General features: G+C 40.3%; 1 protein-coding gene across 1 annotated transcript; it reads left to right on the forward strand.

Annotated features, from left to right (window-relative positions):
• Nucleotides 1–1,174: 1,174 nt before the first annotated feature.
• FSIP2 (fibrous sheath interacting protein 2) lies at nucleotides 1,175–24,476 on the forward strand (the record flags this gene model as incomplete). Its single annotated transcript, XM_027836210.1, has 9 exons — nucleotides 1,175–4,738; nucleotides 4,874–6,762; nucleotides 7,048–7,964; nucleotides 11,331–11,885; nucleotides 13,068–13,165; nucleotides 16,244–16,303; nucleotides 17,747–17,781; nucleotides 20,087–20,133; nucleotides 24,327–24,476. Coding segments are annotated over 6 exons (7,039 nt in total), but the record flags the coding sequence as incomplete, so codon positions are not given.
• Between the last annotated feature and the right edge of the window lie 1,569 nt (nucleotides 24,477–26,045).

Genomic DNA, 26,045 nt, shown 5'->3' on the forward strand with positions numbered 1-26,045 from the left:
CCCCCCCCAAACCCCAATATGCCAATAAGATTTCAAAGTACAGTGCAAAGGAAAGACTGTCCAATGCCCAAGGAGCACAACTAGCAAAAGGCCTCATGCAATCTAGGGACAAACTCACATCAGAGACTCTCAATCATCTCCGAATAATCAACTCCAAAATCAGACCACCCTTTAAGCAGTTTTCTGCTTCCTCTATGAAAAAACTGGGGAGGAAAGAATTAAAAATTAATACAGTTCCCAAAATGTTACACTCAGGCCAACTCAATACAGGTGTTTACTCAGCTACATTTTTGGAGGACATTATTTCTGACCTGTTTTCTTCTATTTATACTGCATTGTATGATCGAGATGAAAATGTCACAGAGGAACAGCTCAGTGAGATGAATACATTAATTGTCAATTCCGTGGTGAATGCATTTAATAAGACTCAAGTCACTGTGCTCCGGAATGCTGAAGAAAGGTTGTGTTTTCCACCTGTACAGAAAGAAGCTGTGACCAAAATTGTTGACTCCGTTTATAATGAAGTTTTGCAGGAATATCAATCAAAAATGACTTACGTTAATGAGAATGATGCAGCTGATGACCTCAACTTATTAGCTGAGCGGATTGCCAATGCTCTGCTGGCTGAGATTTTAGACTACCAACTCCCATCATGCTTTGTGGAAAGACTCACTCCTGAGTCATACTACCCCCTCAAAGTTGAAAATGTCCTTCAGAAGCTTCAAGAGAACCTGAGGGAGTTTGGTTCCCAAGTTCAGCCTTCAGCAGGATATACTACCATGTTGCCTCACTCATTTTTAGAGGATGTCATTAGAAAGCTGTTATCACATATCATCCCTCCATCATCTAGTGACGTTTGGTCTATGGAAAAGAAATATTTAATGAGCTCAGACTTTAATGAAATGTCTGCTTGCATAATAAACAAGGTTATGTCAGCCATTTCTAAACACAAAATTTGGCTCACCAAATATGATCATCAATATTTATATTCAGAAAGAAATCTTCAAACAATGGTTGACTCAGTTTACAATAATATTTTGCAAATCTCGGGATCTCACTCATTGATACAGAAAAGTATAACAAGCCAAAGTCCCATCATTGTTGACAGAATAGCCAGTTTTATTATTCAGGAGATTACTGAAAGTCACCTTCAGCCCTTTTTGTCTGGGGATAGTGTCTCTCAATCAACAACTGCCACTGATGAAGTGTCCACCATGGTTAAAAATGCGCTCTTATTTCGAATCTTTCCTTCAGCATCTGAGATGGTTCCATATCAAGAAGATCTAAAAGATACATCTGGAGTTAATTTCAATGAAGTTGCTTCAAAGCTAATCAGCGATATCCGGAAGAAAATTTCAAAACATGAAATTCGATTTTCCAAAGATGCAGAAGAACCACAATATATTTATTCAGAGGATGATGTCCAAAATCTGGTTGACTATGTTTTCAAAAACATCTTGCAAAATTCTGGCTCTCGAGAAGCAATTGAACAAGAGATAACAAGCAGTAACAATGCTTTCATTAATCGAGTAGCTGGTTTTATCATTAGAAATATTTGTCAGCAACACCTTCAGCCATTTGTGTCTGGAAAGACATTTCCTCCACTCCAAATATACCATGTTGGTGGGCGAAGGCAGTTGTTACAGTTTTATGCTGGTGTTTATTCCTCAACATTTTTGGAAGAAGTAGTCTCTGGAATTTTATCCAAAATCTTTTACAAGGTAATGGGTATTGCACATGCCAAAATAGGAAGAGAACCTGAAAGTGAACTGGAGGAGACAGCTATTCGACTCATAAATTCAGTATCAGAGGAGTTTGAAAAAGCAGAAGTAAGCATTCTAGAAAATGCTGAAGAGGAATTAGGTTTACCACAAGTAGATAGGAATATCATCATTAAGATAATTGACACAGCTTACAACAAAGTTTTGCAAGAATATGACTTAGACCGAGCACTTGATAAAGATTTTTTTAATGACACAAAGACTTTGGCAGAAAGGATAACCAAAATCATTCTGGCAGAAATCTTTGATTTTCAGCTCCAACCAGATTTGGTCGCAAGGCTACCATTCAGATCTCTGTCAAATCTCAATGTTGATGTTTTGCTTAAGAAAGTTCAGTCTGAAATTAACCAACCAAAACCTCAGAGACAGACTTCAACAATATATACAACTATGTTATCACATACTCATTTGGAAAAGATAGTCACCCAGCTTTTATCACAGATGTCCTCAGACTCCAGAGCAGAAGATTCAGTTACTTCAAAGCCTGATTTAAGTAAAACTGTTGTGAAATTGATCAATGAAATCATGACCATCATATCCAAACATGCCATCTGGATTACAAAGCATGGAAATGAAAAACAAAGTATGATTTCAGAAACAGATATTGAGAATATGGTAGAATCCATTTATGCTGACATTTCATGTTCAAATCTCTACCAGTCTCTTACAAAAGATAAAAAAGACATAAATAATATACCTGTTTCCAAAATAGCAAGTTTCATAATCAAAGAAATTTTTAACCATCATCTTCAGTCATTTTTATCTCAAGAGCAAACCCTTTCTCAATCTACAGCTGACTTAACTAGGAAACAGACTGACAAAGATGTAGAAATTGACCCAAAAGAATTGGCTTTCATCGTTAACTCAGCTATATTTTTGGAGGAAGTAATTTCTGAGCTTTTATGCAAAATCCTTTATGCATTCTCACATAATTTCATCTCATCTGAGGATCCAAAGTCTAAAACCAAAGTTACTGACATTATTACAAAATTAGTCCAATCAATTGTGCTTGAGTTTGCAGCATCTCAAATTTTGGTTGCTGAAAATTTTGATGAAAATCTGTGTTTTTCTGAAGGGTATAAAGAAATTGTTAGTAAGATAGTCAACTTAATTTATGAAAAAATAACAGATGATTATAAATCTCTGGATCTCATTTATGCAGACATAGAACATGACACTAATACTTTTGGAAGGAAAATATATAATTTACTTTTGGGAGAAATTTATGATTATCAAGTACAGGGATTAATTTCTGGAACATTATCTTTGTCTACTTATTCTTCACTTAGAACTGAGAACATTATTCGAAATGTACTAAATGTTATTGGCAAAGAAAGCCATTATTTGCCATCTTTCATTACTGTATTACCTCGCTGTCTTTTGGAAGATATGGTTTCCAAACTTTTAGGTCACATTTTTCCTTCATCTGAAACTAGAGTTCAAATAAAAGAACAAGAGGCACCACCCGATGATGATTTTATGTCTGCAGCATCGAGACTGACTGATGCTATTATAGCTGAAATTTCTGAACATGAAATTAGACTGACCACTGCAGAGGAGAATGCCTCACATATGAATCTGGAAACTATTGAAAGCATAGTTGACTCAATTTGCAAAAATATTTTGGAGAAAGCTGAATTCCAAGCTGAAGTCCAGAAAGAGGAGAGTGAGAAGGGAGGCACGTTCCTCACCAAAATAGCTGTCTTCATTATGAAGGAAATTGTAGATCATCATCTCCAGCCATTCTTACACGAAGATGACTCTGATTCTGGTGAAGCATCTGATAAAGAGTCTGTTGCTGATGTTCTTGAGCAAGAAAAAGAAAGACTGAGCACACCCCAGCCTTCCCTTTACTCAGCAACATTTTTAGAAGATGTTATTTTTGATCTTGTTAGAAAATTGTACCCTATCCCAAAAACTCCTGAGTATGATGAAGATGAAAGTACGAAAGAGACCAACCTTGTGGGCATGGCTATCAAATTAGTAAATTCTCTAATAGGTGAATTTCGAAAAAGTGATATTAAGGTTCTCCCCAATGCTGAAGAATTGTTTTCTTTTCCACCAGTAGATAAAGAAACTATTGATAAAGTGTCTGATTCTGTGTATGATGAGGTTGTTAAAAAATATAGATCTGAGGATGTTCATCATGATGAGGAAGAAAGCAACATTTATATTGAAATGATAACCAACTTAGCAAAGAAGGCAATCTCGGCTTTCAAGGTTAAGCCCCTTTTTTCTGGAGACTGGTTTTCCCCTTTCTTTTCATTTCTAGAACCAGATAACATCACTCAAAGAGTCCAGTTTCTGCCACCAAAGATCCCATTTGATAAAGACATAAGGGATGCTCCTATCAAAGATTTTTCACTGAAAGATTCCCTTGTAGTTGTAAATCTAGCTAGAAATATAAAAGATGAAACAGATCTGGGCACAATAAGTGAAAAGAAGGGTGAAGAGAAGTTTAAAACTATATCTAGAAACGATGACCAGGATTCAGTGTTCATTTCTCTAGCTAACACTATGAAAACTAAAATGTGTGCCCTGGAATCTGCAGATTGGGATCTAACTGACAAAAAGGAAAGTGAGAAAAAGACAAGTGAGAGCCCAATTAGAAAAGATAAAGACAAGGATTCAATACAATTAATTTCTGTAGCCACCAGTACTAGAAGTAGTATAAAAAGTCACCAGGACCATGGTTGGAAAACATCAGATAAAAGGAATGATGAGAGTTCAGCCAAAGAAGACAAAGTGGATGAGTATAAGGAAGAGTCAGTAAAAGTCTTTGCACTTATGAAAAGCAAGATCCCAGAACCAGATTTCAAGAGAACACCTAAAAGCAGTGTAAAGAAGAAAGAGCACCATTTGGCTGCTGAAAACAATGATAAACCAATACAATACATTTCTCCAGTAAAAAGTAAGAAAACATCAGAACCAGTTTTAAAATTATCAAGTAGTAAGAAGTTTGAAGAAAAGAAAAAAGACATTTCAGTTGGGACAGATGATGATGAAGGGGCATTTAGGTCCACTCCTGCAGTCACTGCATTGAAAAGTATGAGGACTTTACATGATCCAAATTTCAAATCAGCCTTTAAAAGCAAGAGAGAGAGGTGTGTTCAAACAGATACTGAAGATGACTCAAAAGTGTCTTTTGAAAATGTGATTGAGAATATTTACAGTAATGTTTTGGAAATGTCTACTCAGACATCTCTAGATGATACCAGGTATGCCAATGTCATTCCTGCCCAAACAGCACACGCTGAGAATCTTGGCCAGCCTTCACCAGTGACTTCATTGCACCTGGTTCACAAGGATGTTCCTGACAAAGGCAAAGAGGTGAAGAAACACCTTCCTGATAATGCCAAAACATCATCCTATTCACCTGAAATGAGATTGAGTATTTTTTCAGCTAGATTTTTAGAAGATGTTGTCATTGAGATTGTAAACAAACTGATCTTTTCTTCTTCACCAGAAACTTGTGAAGAGTGTAAAAAAATTCAGGATGATGTAAATCAGACTGAGCTATATGAAACAGCAATGAAACTGATTGATTCCTTGTTAAAAGAGTTTTCTGAAGCCCAAATTAGAGTATTTAGACCCACTGAGGAAAAGCAACCTTTGCCTCAGGAACCTAAAGTACTGATTGAAGAGAAAGTGCCAGACAAGCATAGTTCTGTTACACGGGAAGGACTAACTCTCCAGAGAACACCCTCACCGCCTAAAATACCACCTGTGCCCCCCAAAATCTTGGTTGATAGGGAATCGTGTACAGATACACAACGCTACATTGATTATATGCCACCAGTGAATAAAACATTGGTCAGTAAGGTTGTGCACTCCTCCCTCTGTAATGTTCTGCATGAATATAGATCTCAAGACTCAATTTACAAAGACATCAATGATAATGATAAGTTAGCCAAAAGATTAGCTGGTGCTGTAATAGAAGAAATGTTTCAGCATCAGCTCAACCTACTACTACAGGATGAATTGCCCTCTGAAGTGTGCGTACCTCTGGAATCCAAGGATGTTGTTACAAAAGTACAAAAAGTCGCCAAAAAACACACCAAAAAATGTCAGACTTCCTCACCATATACCATCGTGCTGCCTCATGAATTTTTGGAAGAGATGATTTCATCTCTTCTAGCCAAAATTTTCCCATCAGGAACCAAAAAAAGTCTAGATTCAGAAGTAGAAGGCGACAGTCTTTTTACCGAACTGAACTTCCTTCAAATGAAATTAGTCAGCAGGGTTATGACAGAAATTTCAAAAGACGAAGATATGATAATACAATATGTTGAGTGCTTACACCCCAATGATTATGAAGTAATTCAGGTAGTGGTACAGTCTGTTTACAGTAATCTTTTGCCACAGTTTGGCTCTCAAGAGGTCATACAGAACTGTGCAACAAGCGGATGCAGAATGCTTTCTGAAAGCATAGCTGACCTAGTTATACGAGAGGTTGCTGGCAATCAGCTGCAGACATACTTTTCTGGAGAATTAACACCCCACCAATGTGCCAAAGTTGACAGTGTTGTTGAAAATATTCTTAAAGATACCTCCCAGAGCCCTGTAGGTCTTCCAACTAAACAAACCTATGATCATAAATTACCTTTGAACATCCTAGAAGAAATTGCAGTACAGTTTTTATCCCGACTTTTGTCTGTGTTCCCCATGATAGAGAGGGAAAGAACTAAGTCTTTGGAGGCTGAATTGGAAAAAATCACCAACAAAATAATAACATCACTGAAAGAGTTCATATCAGAAAGTCCAATTAAAGTTGTACAACAGGCTAACGAACCTCCCACATTGGCTAAAGAAGATAACCAGGCTATTGAAAAAGTAGTTGATAATGTTTATGGTAGTGTTTTAAAACACTCTGGCTCTCACATTTCTATGTATAAAGATTTAGTAGGGAAGAGCAATGTTCTAGCTGATATAATAGCCTTCTTAATGGTCAAAGAAATTTCCAACCCTGAATTTCAGCCTTATATGGAAAGAATCCTTCATGAGGAAAAACGCTCTCGGGGGCAAAAAATCCCCCTTGAGGAAAAATTTTCTTGGGAAGAAAGAATCCCCAGTAAAGAAAAATTCTCTTGGAAAGAAAGAATCCCCTGTGAGGAAAAATTCTCTTGGGAGGAAAGAATTGCTCGTGAGGAAAGAATCCCTTGTGAGGAAAAATTCTCTCAGAAGGAAAGAATTCCTCGTGAAGAAAAATTCTCTCATGAGGAAAGAATCGCTAGTGAAGAGAGAATCTCTCATGAGGAAAAATTACCTTGTGAGGAAGAGACATCAGGTCCTCAGTTGGCACTAGAAGCTGTCAAAATTATGGAGAAAGTTCTTAAAATTCTTGATGACATTAAGTCACAGGAGAAACCTTCAGCCCCCAAAATTCCAGTGTTGGATGCCTCCTTTTTGGAAGAAACATTGGCATTATTCCTAGCAAAAATAGTCAAGTTGCCCTGTGTTGCAACCAAAGAGGCAAAAAGCTTATCCAAACCTGAACTGAATAAAATTGCATCTCAACTCACAAAATCAGTAGCTGCTGAAATTTCCAAAAGTAGTATTAATCTTGTGGCTGCTGACTCTGAAGTGTACTTTATGAACCCAGAAAATATTGAAATGATTTCTCAGGTTGTTGATTCTGTTTATAGTAATGTTTTGCGACAGTCTGGAACCCAAGAGGAATTCTTTCATGATATAAAAAGTATGAACAGATTTTTCCCCAAAAAAGTAGCTAGCTTAATAATCAGTGAGATTTCTCATTGTCCCTCAGAATCTGTTAGCTCCCGTAGTTCAGCCACTGATGTCGTCAATGATCTGGATGTTGACCGAATTGTTAAAAAAGCCAGTGATCATGCCACAAAAATGGGCTCTGTGCTATTAAGAGAAGATGATTTTGGGGGGGATGACCTGCCAATTAAAATTGTTCCTCACCTTGGAAATAAGCCGATTAGAATAGATCCAGCCATTGTTTCTCAACACTTGGCAGTAATTTCACTCAAAACTCAACCACTGGAGAAACTGAAGAAGCAGTGTTTGTCAAGAACTGGACATAGTCTGGCAGAGCTAAGAAGAGCTTCAATAAGTGGGAGGACCTACTCATCAGAAATAGTTGACATAGAATCAAGGAAAAAGGAAAGACGGATCTCTTTGGATAAAACAGGACGGTTGGATGTAAAGCCCTTTGAGGTAAGCAAAAACACAATGGCCAAAAAAAAATAATAATAATGAGCAGGCATTGCCACTGGTATTGCTTTTGTCTGTAAATTATAGTCAACTACATAACTTGGCATGATCAGAGAATGAGGTGTTCTAGCTAATCAAATATTCTGCTTAACCCAAAATTACTACAACCAGGTGTGATGCTGAAGTAACACACTTGGCTTCCAGGAACCTTGTGTGAGGCTCAATCTTTATTACTTTAGCATCAGACCATGTACAGTGTGGACTTCCGATTTTCAAAGAATGAAAATATTCCATAAGATATAACACTAAAATTAGACTCAAAAAAAATTGTTCTTTCTTTGATGGTTTAAAAAGAACCTCAGTATCTTGCAGTGCCTCATGCCAGAACTGGGATAGATATTAGTGCACCTTGGTTCTCCCCAGGCAAGGTTTAAAAAATTGTGTCACCCTCTGTATTGTTATCCACCAGAGACTTCAAAATCTGCATACCAATCCATGTGACTTAACCTGTCACATACATTTTTAAAAATCCCTGTACATCATGGAGGATGGAATTTTCTGGAATTTTTTTTTTTTTTTGCGAGGCAGTTGGCGTTAAGTGACTTGCCCAGAGTCACACAGCTAGTGAGTGTTATGTGTCTAAGGCCAGATTTGAACTCAGGTCTTCCTGACTCCAGGGCCGGTGCTCTATCCACTGCACCACCTAGCTGCCCCCTGGCATTTCTAAAAAGTCAGATTAAAATGGGTCTTCCACCCCCAAGTTGTGCCTTCCTGCTTACACTAGTCACACCTCTGCCTCGGACTCCTTTTTATGAATATCAATGATCATATTACCAGAAAAGTGTAGATGGGCCATCCTTCACATGGAAAAGGGGGAAAACAGGAGGGATCTGGGCAAGCTAGAGAATTTGAATATTGTCTGTTTGGAAGTGGTGCAAGTTCCCAGAATGACTGAGACATGAATGTCCAAATGCAAATACAGAAACACATTCAAAGTCAAATAGAAATAATTTGGACATTCTCTACCATTATGGATTTTCTGTACCACTGTTCCCCTTGACTGTCACAGATAACTGAGATTTGACTATGTCTTAATTTCTGCAGAAGCTGTGATGGCACTTTGGTTTATAAAATAAAGGCATCATAAAATAATGGCTAGAGTCAGAAAAACCTGAGTTCAAGTCCTACTTCACACACTGTGTGATCCTAGGCAAGTCAGTTAACCTCTCTAAATGTCAGTTTCTTCATCTATAAAATGGGATATGGATTAACAGTACTTATCTCACAGGGTTGTTGTGATGATCAAGTACAATAACATATTAAAGCAATTTGAAACTTTAATATGCAACAGAAATGCCAGTGGTGACTATTATTACAAAATATACTTAGGGCACCATTTATCTTAAAGCTACCTCTTGGTGCTCCAAAGTGGTGCTAAGATCCAGAATTACATTTTTAAGTAATTTAGAGGTTCAGCATTAGCAAAACCCATGAAAGCAGAACAAAATCAGGTTATTAGGAGCCTAGACCTAGAGCTGGAAGGGTCCTCAAAGGCCAACTCCCTCATTTTACAGAGGGGGAAACTGAGGCCCAAGAAGCAGAAGTGACTTTCCCAAGGTCACACATAAGATCCTAGCTCTACAGCTAATAGGGATCTCAGAGTCTACCAATCTAACCCTTCATTTTACACATGAGCAAACTGAGGCCCAGGGAGGTTCAGCAACATAACTCATTTCTATAGTGCTTTAATGTTTGCAAAGTGCTTTCCTCAAACAATCCCAGGGGACAGATAGAAACAAGGGAATAGGCTCCAGGAAGCTCAGGTTGTGATACAGCTCATGAAGTGTCACAGCCAGAATTCCCACCTGGTCCTCCTAGTCACCAGCCTGGTTGGTTCTCTTTATACCATACTGCAAAACTCCTTTTCCTCATGCTCCATTTAATACTGTAAAATGAAATGTGCCATTTGAATTAGGAAGGAAGGGAATGTTAAAATGTATTCTTCTTTGAGGCGATTTTTGGAAAATAGGTTCCAGTGGTAAAGTGGAGCAGGGAGAAGAGGGACCTTATTAAAAGCCTTTCATATTTTCAACTTGCTATTTGCATTTTTTAAAAGAATCCAAGAGTACTCAAGACTTGTCCTCCTTCAGGGAAATATCTGCATTCTGAACTATCTATGGGTTGGTTTGTGAAATCATAAGACTGCCAGGGCAGATGATGGAAAAACTTCAAGGAACAAAGTATATTCATTTCAGGAAAAGCAATGGGTATATAGCTGATGGAGCCCTGGATTTGGGGTTAGAGAGCCTGAATTAGAATCCCAGCTCTGCCACTTACTACCTATGCAATTATAAATTGCTTAAACTTTCTGGGCCTCAGTTTCCTCCCTTGTAAAATGAAAGGGGAGAGGATAGCATGTAGTAGTAGACAATAAGGAAGACCTCAATTCATAGCCTACCCCTGAAGGTACTAGCTATGTGACTGTGGTCAGGTAATTTGACCCTTAAGTGCTTCAGGCACTTCTCTGACAGTAAATCTTTGTTGTTTTTTTTTTCAATTTTAGTATTTTATTTTCCCCCAATTACATATAAAAAACAATGTATAACCTTTGTTTTTTACAATTTTGAGTTCCAGATTCTCTCCCAATCTCCCTCCCCCATTGAAAAGACAAGCAATTTGATAGAGGTTATACATGTACAGTCATGCAAAACATATTTCCAGACTGGTCACGTGAAAGAAAATACAGACAAACATCCCACCCACCCTCAGAAAAAAAAAAAAGAAAAAAAGTAGGAAACCAGTATGCTCTGATCTGCATTCAGACTCCATCCATTCTTTCTCTGACAGTGGATAGCATTTTTCATCATAGGTGCTTCAGAATTGTCTGACAGTAAATCTTGCCTGATCTATATTGGTGGTAGGAATATCCACACTAGGAGTTCCCCTCAAGCTAATTAAATTAGAAGTGCAAAACTTGAACTAGGTGTTCTCTAAGGTGCCTCTAAGCTCTTACTACTATTATTTCATGCATAGTGCATTATCTTGGCTATGGAAAAGATAAAACTCAAGCAGTAAAAATTAGGAGAAAAAAAACAGAATTCATGTTACTCCCTTCTCTTCAGTGTATCAAACAAATTGTCATAAATTAGCATGATTGTGAATATGGAAAAAATGTAGGAAACCAAACATTCCTTATACATTTCATGTTTCTTAGAAATACTACAGTGTATTAGTAAACATGATTTAATAGTAAATCATTTTACTAAATTAAAACTAGAAATCATGTGCAAATCATGTATTACAATAAAAGCCTGAGGAAAAATACCCTGGGACAGTAATTTTAAATATTCACAATCTCTTTAATTTCAGGTCGTTTGCAGGAACTCATTTCAGAATCTAAGAAAGCCTGATATCACCAGGGTGGAACTCTTAAAAGATGTCCAGAGCAAAAAGGACCTTATTATTCGTCTAGTTGCCCATGATATTGATGAAGACAGAGATAATAGGGGGGATGGTGGCTTAATCTCTGACGAGGAAGAATCTGATTTCAGAGAAGTTGTTTTAAAAGAAGAGTGTGCCCTTGGGCTAATGGATATGTCTATGAAGGATGAGGAAGAAGAGAAAGTCCCAGAAAGTAAAGTCAGTTTACCCAAGTCTTCACTGAGCTCCAGTAGCCTGAAAAAACTATTGCCCATAAGCAAGTGTTGTCAAGCTACTTCTACTACCACACCAGAAAAGATTGAAACCTCTCCAAGTCAAATCAAGGAAGCAGAAGTCCAAAAAGTGCCAGACGAGCCAGAGAAGCCAAATGAGCTGGAAGTGCTAGAAATCCCAGAAGTGGTATTGCAGAAAGTGAGGTGCTTACCCAGGAAGCATCCTTGTCAAAGAGCGTCTTCTGACTTAGAAGAAAAGCCACAGTCCTCCGTAAGTGACAAACGTGACCACAAGTTACTTTGGCTCTCTTATAAAAGTGGTTAGTTTCTTGATTTTGGAGAACTGAAGCCTCTCAATCCTAAGAGGGGCACCTTTGAATTGGCAGAAAAGTTAATATGTTCCTGGGCAGCCTCCCCCTGATTTATGATCTCCAAGGTTCCTTCCATGTCTGAAATTCAGTGATTTCACAGTGTCACCACAGTGCCAATTCTATTATCATACTGTAAATAATTCCTTCACTAAATCCTCCTCTGATGCCTCATTGGGACATGAAGGTGCAAGCCCAGTGACAGATAGGGAGTGTCTGTTGTCTGGAGGCCTAATTTAGGTAATTCCTAGAGACTCAGAGTCAGGATGGCCACACCTGGATGAAATTTTAGCCAAAGTATCACCCAGAGACATTGAAATCTGTCAGCAAAAGGAGCCCCTTACCCTTACTACCAACAAAATCCTATATCCTCGAAGTAGTGAAGTATGCTGTAGATGCTTAAAAGATGAAGCAACACTGACCTTAGCTGGGGAGAAAGAAACATGGAAATCGAGGCCTTGAGAAACGGCAGTAGGACATAGCAGACAAAGCACTAAACTTGGAGTTAGGAAGATGTGGGTTTAAATCCTGTCCCTCGGATTTCACTTCTCCATCCCTCAGTTTCCCCCTCTGTAAAATAAGAAGGTTGGACTCGGTGACATCTTGGGTCCCTTCCAACTCTAAAGCTATAGTCCTGTGATGAGCCTAAGAAGCATTAGAAAAATAGAAAATGGGGTTCCCCGTGCCAAGTGTAAAAAATCATCTCCAAGAGGGCTTCCAACACATTTGGTCTCTACTCTGGAGTTGTAGAGTGCTGAGAGTTTTCTGGACAGGAATGCCATGACTGCAAGACAGAGCTGGGAGGGTTGAGATCCATCTAGCTAAGCCCCACCCCCAATCTGAGGCCTCAGACCATTCGTTCTTTTTCCTCATTGTCTTGTCCTCCTCATGCAGGGTTTATTTTGGTCTCTCATGCTTTTACCTTTTCTACACTGTCCCCACCACCCTTTCACATGATCCAATAACATTAGATGTGTTCAGTAGTGCTAGAGCTACAGGGGTGGTTAAGGGTATTTCTATGATAGATTTTTATGAGACTTGCTTAAAACTGTGCTTTGATGCTTTTTTCTTGTACGTTTTTTCAGCAAGAAGAAGCGAAAACCATTGTTGCAGAGCCTTCACATTATCTGATACACAGAACTATGAGCTCATGCTCATACAACCAAGAGATGCTTTCCAAAGGGTTTGGTTTGGTTTTTGTTTTTTTTTTACAAATAAGTTTATTTTGACCTCCTGTGACAAGCACAAGTGTTCTAATGTGTAAATAGCAACATAAGAAAAAGACATTAGAAGAGCAAGCACAAGGGAACTCCCAGAAAGATTGTAAATGATCATCCTAATGTCCCTTACCTTTTGTTCTTTAGCCTTTAGTAAGCTCACATTGAAAGATATCCACGTTGCCTTTAGCTCTGTGGTGACCAAATCATTTTACTTTTTTCTGTGATCCCTTTTGAATGTCATTTCTTTTTCGTATGAATTTGTTGCTTATTGTTGTCTCTAATGACATAGTTGTAGTCAGCGTGTATGTTGTTATGTTTTTCAGCCGGCATCACTTTATACCTTCCCATGTGAAAGCAATACAAAATAAGACTTGGAAATATGTTGAAGTTAGATTACAGGAGGCTTTACATGTCATTGTAAATACATACATTGTATTTTATTCTAGAGGCTGGAGGGAATCACTGAAGCCCTTTGAACTGGGCAGTGATATGGGAAGACTGCTTTAACTACAACTCAGAATCTTTTTTTTTTTTTTGAGACATTGGGGGTTAAGTGACTTGCCCACGGTCATAGAGCTAGGTAGTAAGTGTCTGAGGTCCGATTTGAACTCAGGTCCTCCTGACTCCAGCGCCAGTGCTCTATCCACTGCGCCACCTAACTGCCCCAATCTTGTTTTCTGTCATTTGACCATTGAACCTATCACTCTTCCATCTAGGACTCTATATTTTGGCCATATTTTAGTAGTTTACTGTTTTTATTGTGTTTCTGTAAAGGTAGCAGAATTTGTTTTCCAAATTTATTTGTAAGTTTTTTAATACTCAAATGTGAACTGTTTTGGAAAACATTCCATGAAGGTTTGGATAAGTGAATTCACTTACCTAAATCTTTCACACTAATTTTTCTAGGATCCTATTCATGTCCATAATTCCTTTCCTGTTTATTAGTTACCTTCTTTAAAAATGCAGTTGCTATGCTGTTAGATGGATAATATTGGTATACTTATGAATGGTACATTTAAGCATGATGTAGTACCCATGTTTCTATCTCATAATGCTTTGTAATTTGCATTCAGCCTTACTTGATTATCATGACTGTAGGTTCTGATTTTCTGGAATTAATAGAAGCACTTTTGGGGGCCAGGCCTGTGTTTTCTCCAACCTCTGTTTGAGGGTTAATGGTAGCTAGGGAAACTCCATTAATGCAGAGGAGCAACTGCTCTGTCATTTATAATCTCAGAGGGTTGTTTGGGGGCCCTGAAAGATTAGGGACTATTCCTCCAGGGTCATACTGTTCGTATGTGTCAAAGACAGGCCTTACCTGAAGCATAGTAAATCTTATTCCAATTTTTCATTTTAAACCTGTGTCTTTGGGTGTTGGGTGTGTTTCCCAAATGCAACATAAGGTTGTCTTATTTTTTTTAATCAATTGTGTAACCCTATTCTGTTTAATAGCAGCAGTCAATCCATTTATAGTCAAAGTTATAATTGCTAAATATGATTCTGTCATACTGTGCTAAATTAAGTTTTTATCAGTAAGGACTGTGCTCTACCTTCATTCACTAGAATTAGTCCCAAACCCGTCTTACACTTATGCATGGGAGAACACACTCATTCATCACCAAAGATGGATCCTAAATTCTTACTATTCCCTCTCAAAGTTTTTCAGTGGTTTCAGTCTTCCCTCTTTCCCCCCTTTCCTAAATGGAAGTGCCACTTTGGGATTTCCCGTTCTTCCCTCTCCCTCAAGTATCCATTTTTTTTGTAACACCTGCAATAAAAGAATTACATCGTCTCATTCCTCCTTGCCTTTTACTTTGCTGCCACTGGGAATTGTTATAATATATGTATGTATTTTTATATACATATATATAGATATATGTGTATATGTATATATGCATATTTCCATATATGTATATGTGAGTTTATCTATCCATCCACACATTCATATACCTATACATTTCGTTTACTCTTTCTCCCAGCCCCACCCCCAGCCTGTTTGGGCCTTTAGTTGTCAGTGGAGACAGCCTGGCTGCTGCCTTGCTATTTGTTCATTGAGCCAAAGCCACTGTTGCCTCTATAGTGATGGAAGTGGAAAAAGGTTCAATTTTACAATCTATCATTCTAGTGTCTCTCTCAAGGTGGTCTCCTTCTACCCTGAGACAACTACAGATCACACCATTCCCTACCCTTTGTGTTTTGCTAACCCTGTGTAATATTTAAATCTAAACCCCATTTTTAGCCAGCCAGGGCTGAGGTTCATAATTGATTTGCAGGGGCAGCTAGGTGGCATAGTGGATAGAGCACTGGCCCTGGAATCAGGAGGACCTGAGTTCAAATCCAGCCTCAGACACATAACACTTACTAGCTGTGTGACCCTGGGCAAGTCACTTAACCCCATTGCCTAGCTAAAACAAACAAACAAACATAATTGATTTGCACATCAAAGGTCCTGGCTAAGCTGGCCTCCTTTACCAGTAGAAGTTCTTGGTTGATTTGTGTATCAAAGGTCTCACTGTGGCTTACTTTTGCCAGTAATTTCCTATCTTGGAGGAATAACTGGTGTTTTTTGATAAGTGGTGTTTTTCATCTTATCTGCTTGTAAAAATCTTCTGTCAGGGCAGCCCTAGTGTTTGACATCAGTGTGTTTGGGTGAGTTGAATCTGGCATTCTTTCCTGTTGGTGTCTGATGCATTGCCTATTTTATAGCCTGTCCTTTGATCTTCCCATAATTCTGGAAATTTTTCTTGTATTATTTCAGTCTGCTAGTAGTCAGTGAAACATTTATTAAGTGCATACTATGTGCCAAGCACTGTACTAAGCACTGGGGATCCAAAAAAAAAAAAACCAGTCTTTCAAGGAGCTTACAATCTAATGGAGGAAGCCAACACACAAAATAAGCCAAAAAGCAAGGTGGTGGGGAGGGTAGCCAGGGAAGGTACCCCATAGGCATAGTGGAAAAACCAGAGAAGTCCTCGAGTAGTGCAGCCAGGTGAGAAATGATTTCCTGAAATATGATGTCGAGACTCTTCCTTTCTTCACAGTTTTGAGGACGTGTGACGGTTCAGCAGTTGCCTCTCCGCAGCCAGTCGTCTTTACTCCAGGTGACTTTCCATCACGTTTTGCAGCCTTTTGGTCTTCTAGTAGAACAACTGGATTTCTCATTTACTCCTGATTTTTGTCTCAGTTTTCCACAGGCCTCTCCATCTTTATTTTCATTATCATTCTATCTTGTTCCCCTTTTTTTGGGGGGGGGGGATGCCTAATGACAGGTCTCACCAGTTCCTTATTTCCCTGTGTTTATTATCAAATTTGATGAGTCTTGTGAAAGTTCTGGATTTGTTTCTGGGACCATTGTTGGTGCTAGTTCATTCTTTTTTCCTTTTGGTATCTTTTCTTTGAATTCTTTCAATACAGAAAATATATTCATCATGTTTTTCAGTGTTATTTGCCCTGCTTGCTCATTTCCTTAACCATTCCTTTTCCCTTTCTGAGAGTTTTTTTCTTTATCTTTTCGGGATCTTTGATTGTCTTTTCTTCCTACCTCTTCTTCTTCCCCTTTTAGACATTTCTACCTCTTTTCTTCTGGAGGGTACTGGGTACCTGGGCTTTCTAATACCATCTTTCTGAAAAGGTGGAAACTTTCAGTTATACCAATATTTAAGTAGGAAACTAAGTGAAAAGAAGAATTGTTTAGTGGGAAAAGCACAGGCTTTGGAGAGAAAGGAAGTGGATTTGATTCGTGCCTCTGCTATTTACTGGGTGGCACTGGACAACTCTGCTTCACTCTCTGGGCTTTTTTCCTCCTCTGTAAAATGAAGGGATAGATGATGATCTCCATAGATGATCTCAAAGGCTCCTTCAAGCTCTAAATGCTCTGATCCAATTTTTATGTCCTCAACAACACTACAAAGCAAACAAAATTTTGTACCCTGTCCTCTCAAGCACCAGGACCGTTGTGGTACACCTTGGCTATCCAAAACCTTTCCCCCGACTGTAGTTTGCTTTCCCAGTATGCCCCAGCTTCTAGATCTTTCCCTCCTTCCAGGGCTGTCATTAACAGCAAGCCATAAGAACACCCACACCACCTTCTGGGAGGAAGAGAACATGCTTCACTCACCAGTTCTTCCCCTGCTAGGCTCCACCCTCCATTCCCTACAGGGATGTAGCCCATGAGCTGAGGTTTACTTCCTCCCTACCACTTGGTGGCTGCACCCCAGGTGATTACCCCCTCCTACTTGGCCCAAGTGCTCAAAGCCAAGCCTCCCCAATGGTTAGTAGCTAGGACTAGTAATAATAGTCAGTACTCTGGAATTGGCAGCAGTGGAGGTAAGAGAGGATGCAGATAAATCTAAACCAAGGTTAATCCAGATATCACTGTACTTCAGTTCTACAACATTCTGCTTGGCTTGGGACCTGAAAGGGACCCATTTTTGTCATGCTCTGACTATATCAATACTTGACAAGTTGCTGTTTTAACTAACATGTAATTCCTTCCTTTACTGACTAAACAGAAACTGAAACATTCTCTCTTTTTTTCCCAGCAGAGACAGCACAGGGTCGGGCAAGAAAACAACTGACGGTTTGATTACTTTTTTTTTTGAGTTAGAACATATTTAAGAAACATTGGTCACTACTTTGATACCTTTTAAATTTGAAGTTACTAAATAATACTAATAATATACATAAAATATTTCAAAACACACATGATTTTATCTTTATTAGTCCTCCCTCCATGCCTTAGTATACTGTCTTCATGATTTGTTATGGCTGAAAACATTTACTACTCGAAGGTCAAGTTTCTAATGAGAAGGTTTCTCATACCCTTACCTAGGGTAGGCCTTGGAGGTCAGAATCTGTTACTAGGTCTGTCTTTGAAGCCCAAGAGCCAAATATCACTTTCATGTTAAGCTAAAGCATCAGGGGAAGACTTCAGGAGAGGAATACTTACAGGAACTCATGTTCATATAGCACTTGAATGTCTCTAACCAAGCACCTTACAACGAAGGTGGTACATTCATGATGATTCTCATTTTGGAGATGAGGAAACAAAGTCCCAGAGAAGGGAAGGGACTTGTCCAAGGTCACTCAGGTAGGAAGGAAAGTGTTGGAGCCAAGTCCAGTAGGGGAGCTTTTGAACCTTCCACTCAACTCACCTCTTAAGGCTGCCAGAGTAGAAATCCTCAGGATTATGCCACCAGTTTGTTTGCCTTTCCAGGAGTGAATAATTTACACACACAACTCAGAGTCAACACAGCAATGGCTTATCTGTCTGAACCATTATTATAATACACTAAATGGTGCCACAGTCTGACTCTACAACAACTATGCTCTTATGACAAATATTTGACTATTCCAATTCTTGAATGGAAATACTGGAAGTATCAATGCTAGCCTGAGGGTTGTATTGGTTCCCAAAGAAATGTAAAAAAACCCTAGAGTTAAGAAGGCCTTTGGCATGACAGGTACTTCCCCTGGGGATGAGCCATGGGAGGACATGGATAAGAATGGCCCAGGTTGTGCAGGTGAGGCTGGATTAAGCTCTGCATTAATGGAGGGAACACACCTGTTGATAAGATCACAGATCCATTCAAAAAGTAGAGAATCAAACGTTCAAGGCAGAAGAGTTTGTCACACATAGATTGGCCAACACAAATGGTATGGACTTGGAGGCAAGGGAGAAGTAAGGATGTGATTATAGGCCAAGGAAAAATATCTGCAGTCTGAAGCAGCTAAAGTAGCCCAAAATCAGTAACTGGGGAGGCAGGAGATGAAGCAAACCAGCTGACCTCTCTTCTCAATGACCCTACCCTATCCTGTCAGACTGGCTGTCTATCCCTGATAACCCAGATTTCAGTGCTTCAGTTTCCTCATCTACAGAAGTTGTGTGCAAATATGTTGTGAGCAAAGCACTTAGAAAACCCTAAAGCATGGGAGTGAACCTAGAACCCCCGGGGATAGGGTTTCTCAGTGGCAACCACAAGTTAAGCTGCTGAAACGCATAAGTAGGTTCTGTGAGCTAAAGGCAAGGTAGGCTCTCATGGATTTGCCTATTTCACACCTGGGACATAAGAGGAAGTCCAGGTTTATCTTTGATGTCCAATTCCAGTAAAAGAATGTGAGTTTAAAATGCTGCCACGTTTTCCTACTTTGAAATTTCTGAGAAGCCTGTTCTATATGAGAGGGGGGTGGAGGGGGAGAAGGGAGAGAGTGAGGAAAGGGAAGGTGGGAGAGGGAGGGAGAAGAGAGCAAATCAGTATACTAGCATAGACTTAGGAGTGGAATGGAAACTCCTGAGGGGGATGTAGGGCTCAAGCCACAGTACTTGAGTTTAGCTCGACACTTTCCAATCCTGTGACTCATCTAAAGTAGTTGCAAAAGTTGAACCACAGTGCCCAAGGAAGACTGTCCATCTCCATGTCTCACTGCCAACCCCTCACCAAAAATAACAGCCTGCAATCCGAGGAGAACATGAAGTATACGTGCATGTTCCCTGCATCCTAGAATTAAATCAAAGGCCAACCCCACCCTCTCCATTTTACAGATGGGCCAGAGAAGGGAAGTAACTTGCCCAGGGCCCTGCAGAATTCCTGGCAGAGCCAGCCCTGCATCTGATCTACCGTGCTTTAATGCTATACCATGCTCCATCTTTCATAATCTCTCTGAAGGGAGCCAAGGCCAGCCCCCAACACTATCAAGGACCACATCTCTTTAGGCTTCAGCTTTACTGTGGAAAGATTCCAATTTAACTGGCTAATTTAAATTCTAGTCATGGGATGTTGGGCAAGTTATCGAGACCAAGTGTGATAGAAATTTGCCCTCTTTTATAAATGACCACTTTTCAGGCAGGGATCTTAGACTTTCACAACTTTGTGTTTTGCTCACAGTGTATCTGGAAGAGGCCGAGACACTAGAGGAAACAAGCAGCCTTCAGGTATGTATTTCAAAGTCACCCCTAAGAGTGGAGGGTGAGCTGAGACCCAAACAGTAGAATTGGCCTAAAGTGACCACATCCAATATGACTTGGAGGTCACTGAGAAGAGCCTTCCTCTGGCCCCTTCCTAGCTCCCCCATGCCCTGAAAGGCCATGGAGGCCAAATGATGTCCCCTGCAGAGAGACAGTCTGTTAATAAGAGCTCCCATTTCTCCAGCCATGGTTCTCACAGCAGCACCGGGCAGTTTGAAGAAACAAACTAAAGGAAAAGACCTGATGGTGGTCATTGTTGAAATTGGAATTCAGTCCCCAGACACTCTGGGCCTTGCTTCTCTCCTCGGTACATGCCAATGTGACTTGATTATTTTTGCCACAAGGACTGCCCCTGCCAGCTTCCTTTCTTTCTTTCTTTCTTTTTTTTTTGGTGTTTAAAAAGTTTAATCTTTTTTTCAATTGATGAGGTTTTATTTTCTCTCCCTTCTCTCATTGAAAAAAGAAAAGAAAAGAAAAAAACAAAACCCTGGTGACAAATCTGCCAAAACAAGCAAAACAAATTCCCCATATTGGCCATTTCCAAAAAATGTCTGTCTCATCCTGCACCCTGAGTCCATCCCCACTCTGTCAAAGTGGGTGACCTACTTCATCCTGAGTCCTCTGGAATCATGGTTGCTCATCCATTGCATTGCTCCAAGTTCTTAAAGCTTCCAAAGGAGTTTGTCTTTACACTACTGTATAAATTGTTCTCTTCGGTTTTCCCATTCAGTGCCATGACCCCACTTAAGGCACCCAGTGCTCTCCCCTCTATTAAAACCTGCTCGGGAAAGGAACTACTGTCATTGACTCCTTCCTATAAATGAGAGGAAGGCATTGCTTCTCCCAAAGGAATTTCCATTTGAACTGTATTTACAGTTGGAGAATAAAATGCTTTATCCTCCTAGCAAAGGAATTTCAAGCATCACTGAGTGAAGGAGGGGGGCATTTGAGTCCCTTCCTGAGCATGTAAGCTAACATATTTGCAGGTCAGGCTAGCCCTAGCTACCACCTTTGGACAAGGGCTTTCTAAACACCAAATGTAGTGATGGATGCTATGTCTTTGTTCCATGGCTCTATTAAAGAGACGTTCTCAGAGGTCCTGTGGTAGCACCATTAGGAAGGCAGAGCAATTGATCAATGGGGCAAAAGAAAAGCGGCTGCTTCCAAGTAGTGCTGAGGACACCAGGCCCTTTCTCCTCTAGCCAGTTTGTAAAAGCAGAGCTGGCCTTCACACTACAAATCTGTGTCTGGCACAGACAGTCTGGTTACTGGGTAGTTTGGTTCCTTTTCTGTTGTGTGTGTTGAGGTGTGGGGGAGGGGTGAGTTGTATTGCAAACTGCTTGAGGTCTTAAGGCACAAACTACCTAAAGGGCTAGGGCACAAATGACATTGGGTCACAAGGACAGTAGTGGCTGTGTCCTTGACAACTCCTTTTGAACCCTTCCCTGGTTGCTACAGAAGGCCCATGGTAGAGGTGACAGGGCTTTAACATCCTGTACTAGAGAAGAAGCTGATGTTTTCTTTTTCTCTCTTATCTTGGTGCAGTTTAAGGTGTACCCCAAGGAGAGTACACCAAGTATGTGACATGCTCTTCAAATACTAGCTTTATTAGCTTAAGTTCCCACTTCGGTCCCTGTGAATTGAATTTTTGTGATCATTTCTCTTCCCCAGTTTCTGCCCCCCAGCCCCAAGAAGTGGGCCCCAAACTGGCAGAAGCCTTCCATTTTGTCATTGTATGTCCCACCAGATAACTAAACTGCCATGGTCTCTCTCTGATTTAGGCTTTTCTCTAATTCAGACAGGGCTTCCCTTCTCCCATTCCAAAATGGATCATGGGATTTTGATCTTGGAGCCCATCTAGTTTAAATTCCTCATTTTACAGAAGAAACTGAAGCCCAGAAAAGGGAAGTGACTAACCCAAGGTCACAGAGGTAATACTTACAGATGAGATAGGAACCCAGGTCCTCGGTCTCAAAATCCAGGGCACTGGCTGCCACTACTCCTTTGAATGGTTTTACTTGCTATTACAGAAGATTAGTTGGGTAGCCAGGGTTGGGGTTTTGTGTCCAAGGCTTTCTTATCAACTGTACCACACTGCCCAGAGAGAGGTTAAAATTGCTCCAATCACAGTATAAATCACCTATCACCTAGTGCAATTAAGATTCTCAAGACATTTCAGACCAACAAAGCAGACTGACTGCCCAGAAATTACACTGATTTTACAAGATAAAGCCAGTATCACAGCCTATTCAAAGAAACTAGATACAACTCAGGCACCGAAGTCTTTAACACGAGACACAGAGCTTGTCTCTTTCTTTTCTCATGTTTTCGTTCACTCTCCTTCATACATATGTGTGTGTATATACATGTATACACATACATGTATCTATGTTTCTATGTAATAAATCTCTCTCATGTTGTCTACTCTCACCTTTCTGATGTTCTATTTCACTCTCTCCTCTGGCACCTGCCCCTTAGAGAGGCAGTGTGGCATAGTAGATAGTGCTAGACCTGTAATCAGGAAAACCTGGGTTCAAATTTCACCTTTGATATTTACTAGCTGGCTGACTGTGGACAAGTCAGAGGGAGGGTCTTTGTTCTGGCCTGAAAAAGGTCTCCCCCTCTGGGAGCTGTGGCTATCTCCACTGCCACCACACCATGATGACTGATGACAGCCATCTCTGGGTGAGAGGAAGGGCCTTGGCTTGAGTAAATCTTTGAAGAGGGGAGAGACAAAGAGGGAGAGAGGTGGGGGGGGAGAGAGAAGGAGAAAGAAAGAAAGAAAATACGTGTATGTTGGGGAAAAAAGAGGTGAAAGTCATCTGGATGGGAAGGATTCCCCCAATCCATATCCCCACTATTTCATTTTTCATGGTGGTTTTGTTTTGAAAGTCAACTTAATTTTTAGTAGAATCAAGTTTAGAAAAACAGATAGGCTTAAAGGATTAAAGATAAGAGACCTGAAAATAGTCCAGACCCCTTCATTTTAGAGAGGCCACCAAGACCCAGAGAGGAAATGGGACTTAGCCAACAATACTGAGGTAGTTGACAGCAGAGCCAGGCTTTAGCCCAGGTCCCCCTGGCTCTAAATTCTCTTCTTCTCATTATACTTCACTACTCAGACTAGACAGAGCCCAGGCCAGGCATCTCCAAGGTGTCTGCCTTTACCCTGTCTTATCCCTGCCCCAGACTGGGCCACGGAAGTTGTCCTAGCACATAGCAAAAAGGCAGCTGGGTACCAGGCCTGCCCGCTCAGTTTTAGCAGGCTCCTGGAAGCCCGAGTGAGAACTGCTGACCCAGGCCACTCACTGAGCAAGGAAAACACAATTATATGGAGGCAGGAAGTCGAGTATCCAAACTGGGGAAGAGTTTAGTTAGTACAGTTTGAGAAGAACAGGAAACTGTGTGAAGGGGAGATGCACAAAATGAACCTGGAATGCCAGGCAAACAAGGAGCCACTGAAAGTTGTTGAGCAGGGGAGTAACATGGCCAAATCTATGGTTTAGACAGATTACTTGGGCAGCTATGTGAAAGATGGATTGGAGAAAGGCAAAAAGAGCAGTTATAAGGACCTCAACTAGGTTTGTGGCAGTGGAAACGGAGAGGAAGGGACGGATGGGACAAATCTTGTGAAGGTAACATGGCAACTCATTTGTATTGGGGGGGCGGGGAATCCAGTATGACTCCCTGGTTTCAAGCCTACGTGACTAACAGAAGTTGGGAATCTGGATCAAAGAGCAGGTTTGGATAGAGATGGATTCCTTTTTGGACACTTGGGAGTTTGAGGGGCTAAAGAAGGCCATGGGAGTAGGAGTCCAATTTGGCCTGAGATTAGGATGTATGAAGGGGACACGTGTAAAATAAGGCCAGAGAAGTAAATTGACAAAAGACTGTGGAATGCTAATGCTAATCCTTAAGCTGCCGCCTTCTCAGGCTCATCTTAAAGCTCACATAAGGAAACCTCTGAACATGCTTTGTAAAACATGAAGCCCTAGAGAAAAGAGATGACAAAGTTAGAGGAGGGAGATAAGAGTATGAGCTTTCCATCCGCTCAAGCCAGGTTCAAGCAGCCCAAGGTCTAGCTTTGCACATAGAGGAGTTAAAAAGGGTACGACAGCTCTAACCTAGCTATTTACATTTCCCTTGATGTCTGTCTACAGGAACTCCTAGGGCCCAAGTTTCCAAACGGTCTTCCAAAGTGCTTAAGAAGGTGTTTTCAGCTCTGTCAAGGTTGTTCTCTCGATCAAGCACCACTACTGACATTGCATCAATATCAACTAAACAGAAGGACAAGCCTTTAAAATGCTTTACATACCTAATGTCAAAGAAAATTAAATATATTTAAAAGCAGTCAGTGTGTGTCAAAGGAGTGGATTTATAAACTAGAGAAGCAGAAACCTGCTTGCAAGGTTTAAGGGGGAGGGAGCCTTTGTTTCCTCATCTGTAAAAGGAGCTCGCTCCTTTCAAAGGGTTCTGAGAAAAGTGCACTCAAGAGAGGGGAGCTTTCTATCCTAACCATTTCAGAATTCCCTAAGGGTAAGGGAACACGAGGAGAGGTCATGACAAAGACGAGAGCTTTGTCTTTAAAAGCAATTTGTTGACATGCCCAGCTGTTTACACTGATGCACAACACTAGCCCAAGTATACAATTTACAAAAAGGCAGTAGAAGCCCCCCCCACACACACACATAGAGCTTATACTAGAGACCACTGGGGAGACGAGACTAACCCTACACAAAGGAAATGTGGTATAACGGAAAGAGGACAGGTCCCTAGGCTTCAGTGCTGGCTCTACTTACTAGTTGAGTGACCTTGTCGATTCTTCTTCTCTCTGGACCTCAAAACTGCCTCATCTGTAGAAAGAAGGATCTAAAGCCCCTTCCAGCTCTAACACTGTAGGATTAGAGAACAATATGAGACAGTACATTAGCAAGGAAAAAAAGCTGAGCCCCTGTGAAGAAGACTTGGGTTCAAATCCTACCTGACACATCCTGGCTGTAACCCCAGGCAACTAAGATGAGTTGTCCATCTGCATCGGTGGAGACAATGCATACCCAAAGAATTTCCCACGCTGATGAAATTACAGGTCAAGAGTAAAACAGAAAATGTATTAAATGCTAGGTGCTATAGGAAATCAGACAAAGAGAGGTCAATGTGGACTGGAAGAGAAGAAAGAGCTTCGTGAAGAACTCAAGTTGGGCCTTTGTGCAATAGAGATAAATTTTGTAAAAGAATTACAAGTAAGCCCCCACTTTTCACTGTAGCTATCCTTTCATTCAGTGGTTATACAACTAAACATATGCAATGTAGTCAGGAAATGTTATCAAATCTATAAGAAATTTTCATTTACTCACCAATTAAGCAGGGACTGGGTAAGGGACTGAACAAAGTATCAAGACGATTTGAATCTCCTCTTTTCCAGGGTCAGCTTTGTCTTCCAAACTCTACTATGAGCTGCTCTTGGGAATAGCCAGTTCAGTTTTGTAAAGCCCATCATTTGGTGCAGTGCTGTTGAATCAACCCTTTTCGTGAAGCCCATGCTAATATAATTGAGGAATTGTTTTTGATGTCTTTCCAATGAAAGAGGAATCCCTTCCCTGCCATGGGGGGCAAAATGAGGGGGTTGAACTAGATGGTTTCTGAGGTTCCTTCCAGCTCCAGACCCTACAGTCCAACAACTCAGGGCACAATTTTACTACCATAATGTTGCAGTAGAGGCTGCAACCTTAAAATGAGAAAATATTGAAAGAAACAAATTATATAGGTAGACACTGAAAAATAACGATTACAGGCCACATTCCATTTTGATACAAGCCAGATCTGAAGAGAACAGTGGGTCTGTATTGAACATTTCAAACGAATTACAGAGTAGAGGCAGC

This window comes from Vombatus ursinus, unplaced genomic scaffold (assembly GCF_900497805.2).
Source record: "Vombatus ursinus unplaced genomic scaffold, bare-nosed wombat genome assembly UNPS02004437.1, whole genome shotgun sequence".
In the NCBI taxonomy this organism is placed as follows: domain Eukaryota; kingdom Metazoa; phylum Chordata; class Mammalia; order Diprotodontia; family Vombatidae; genus Vombatus; species Vombatus ursinus.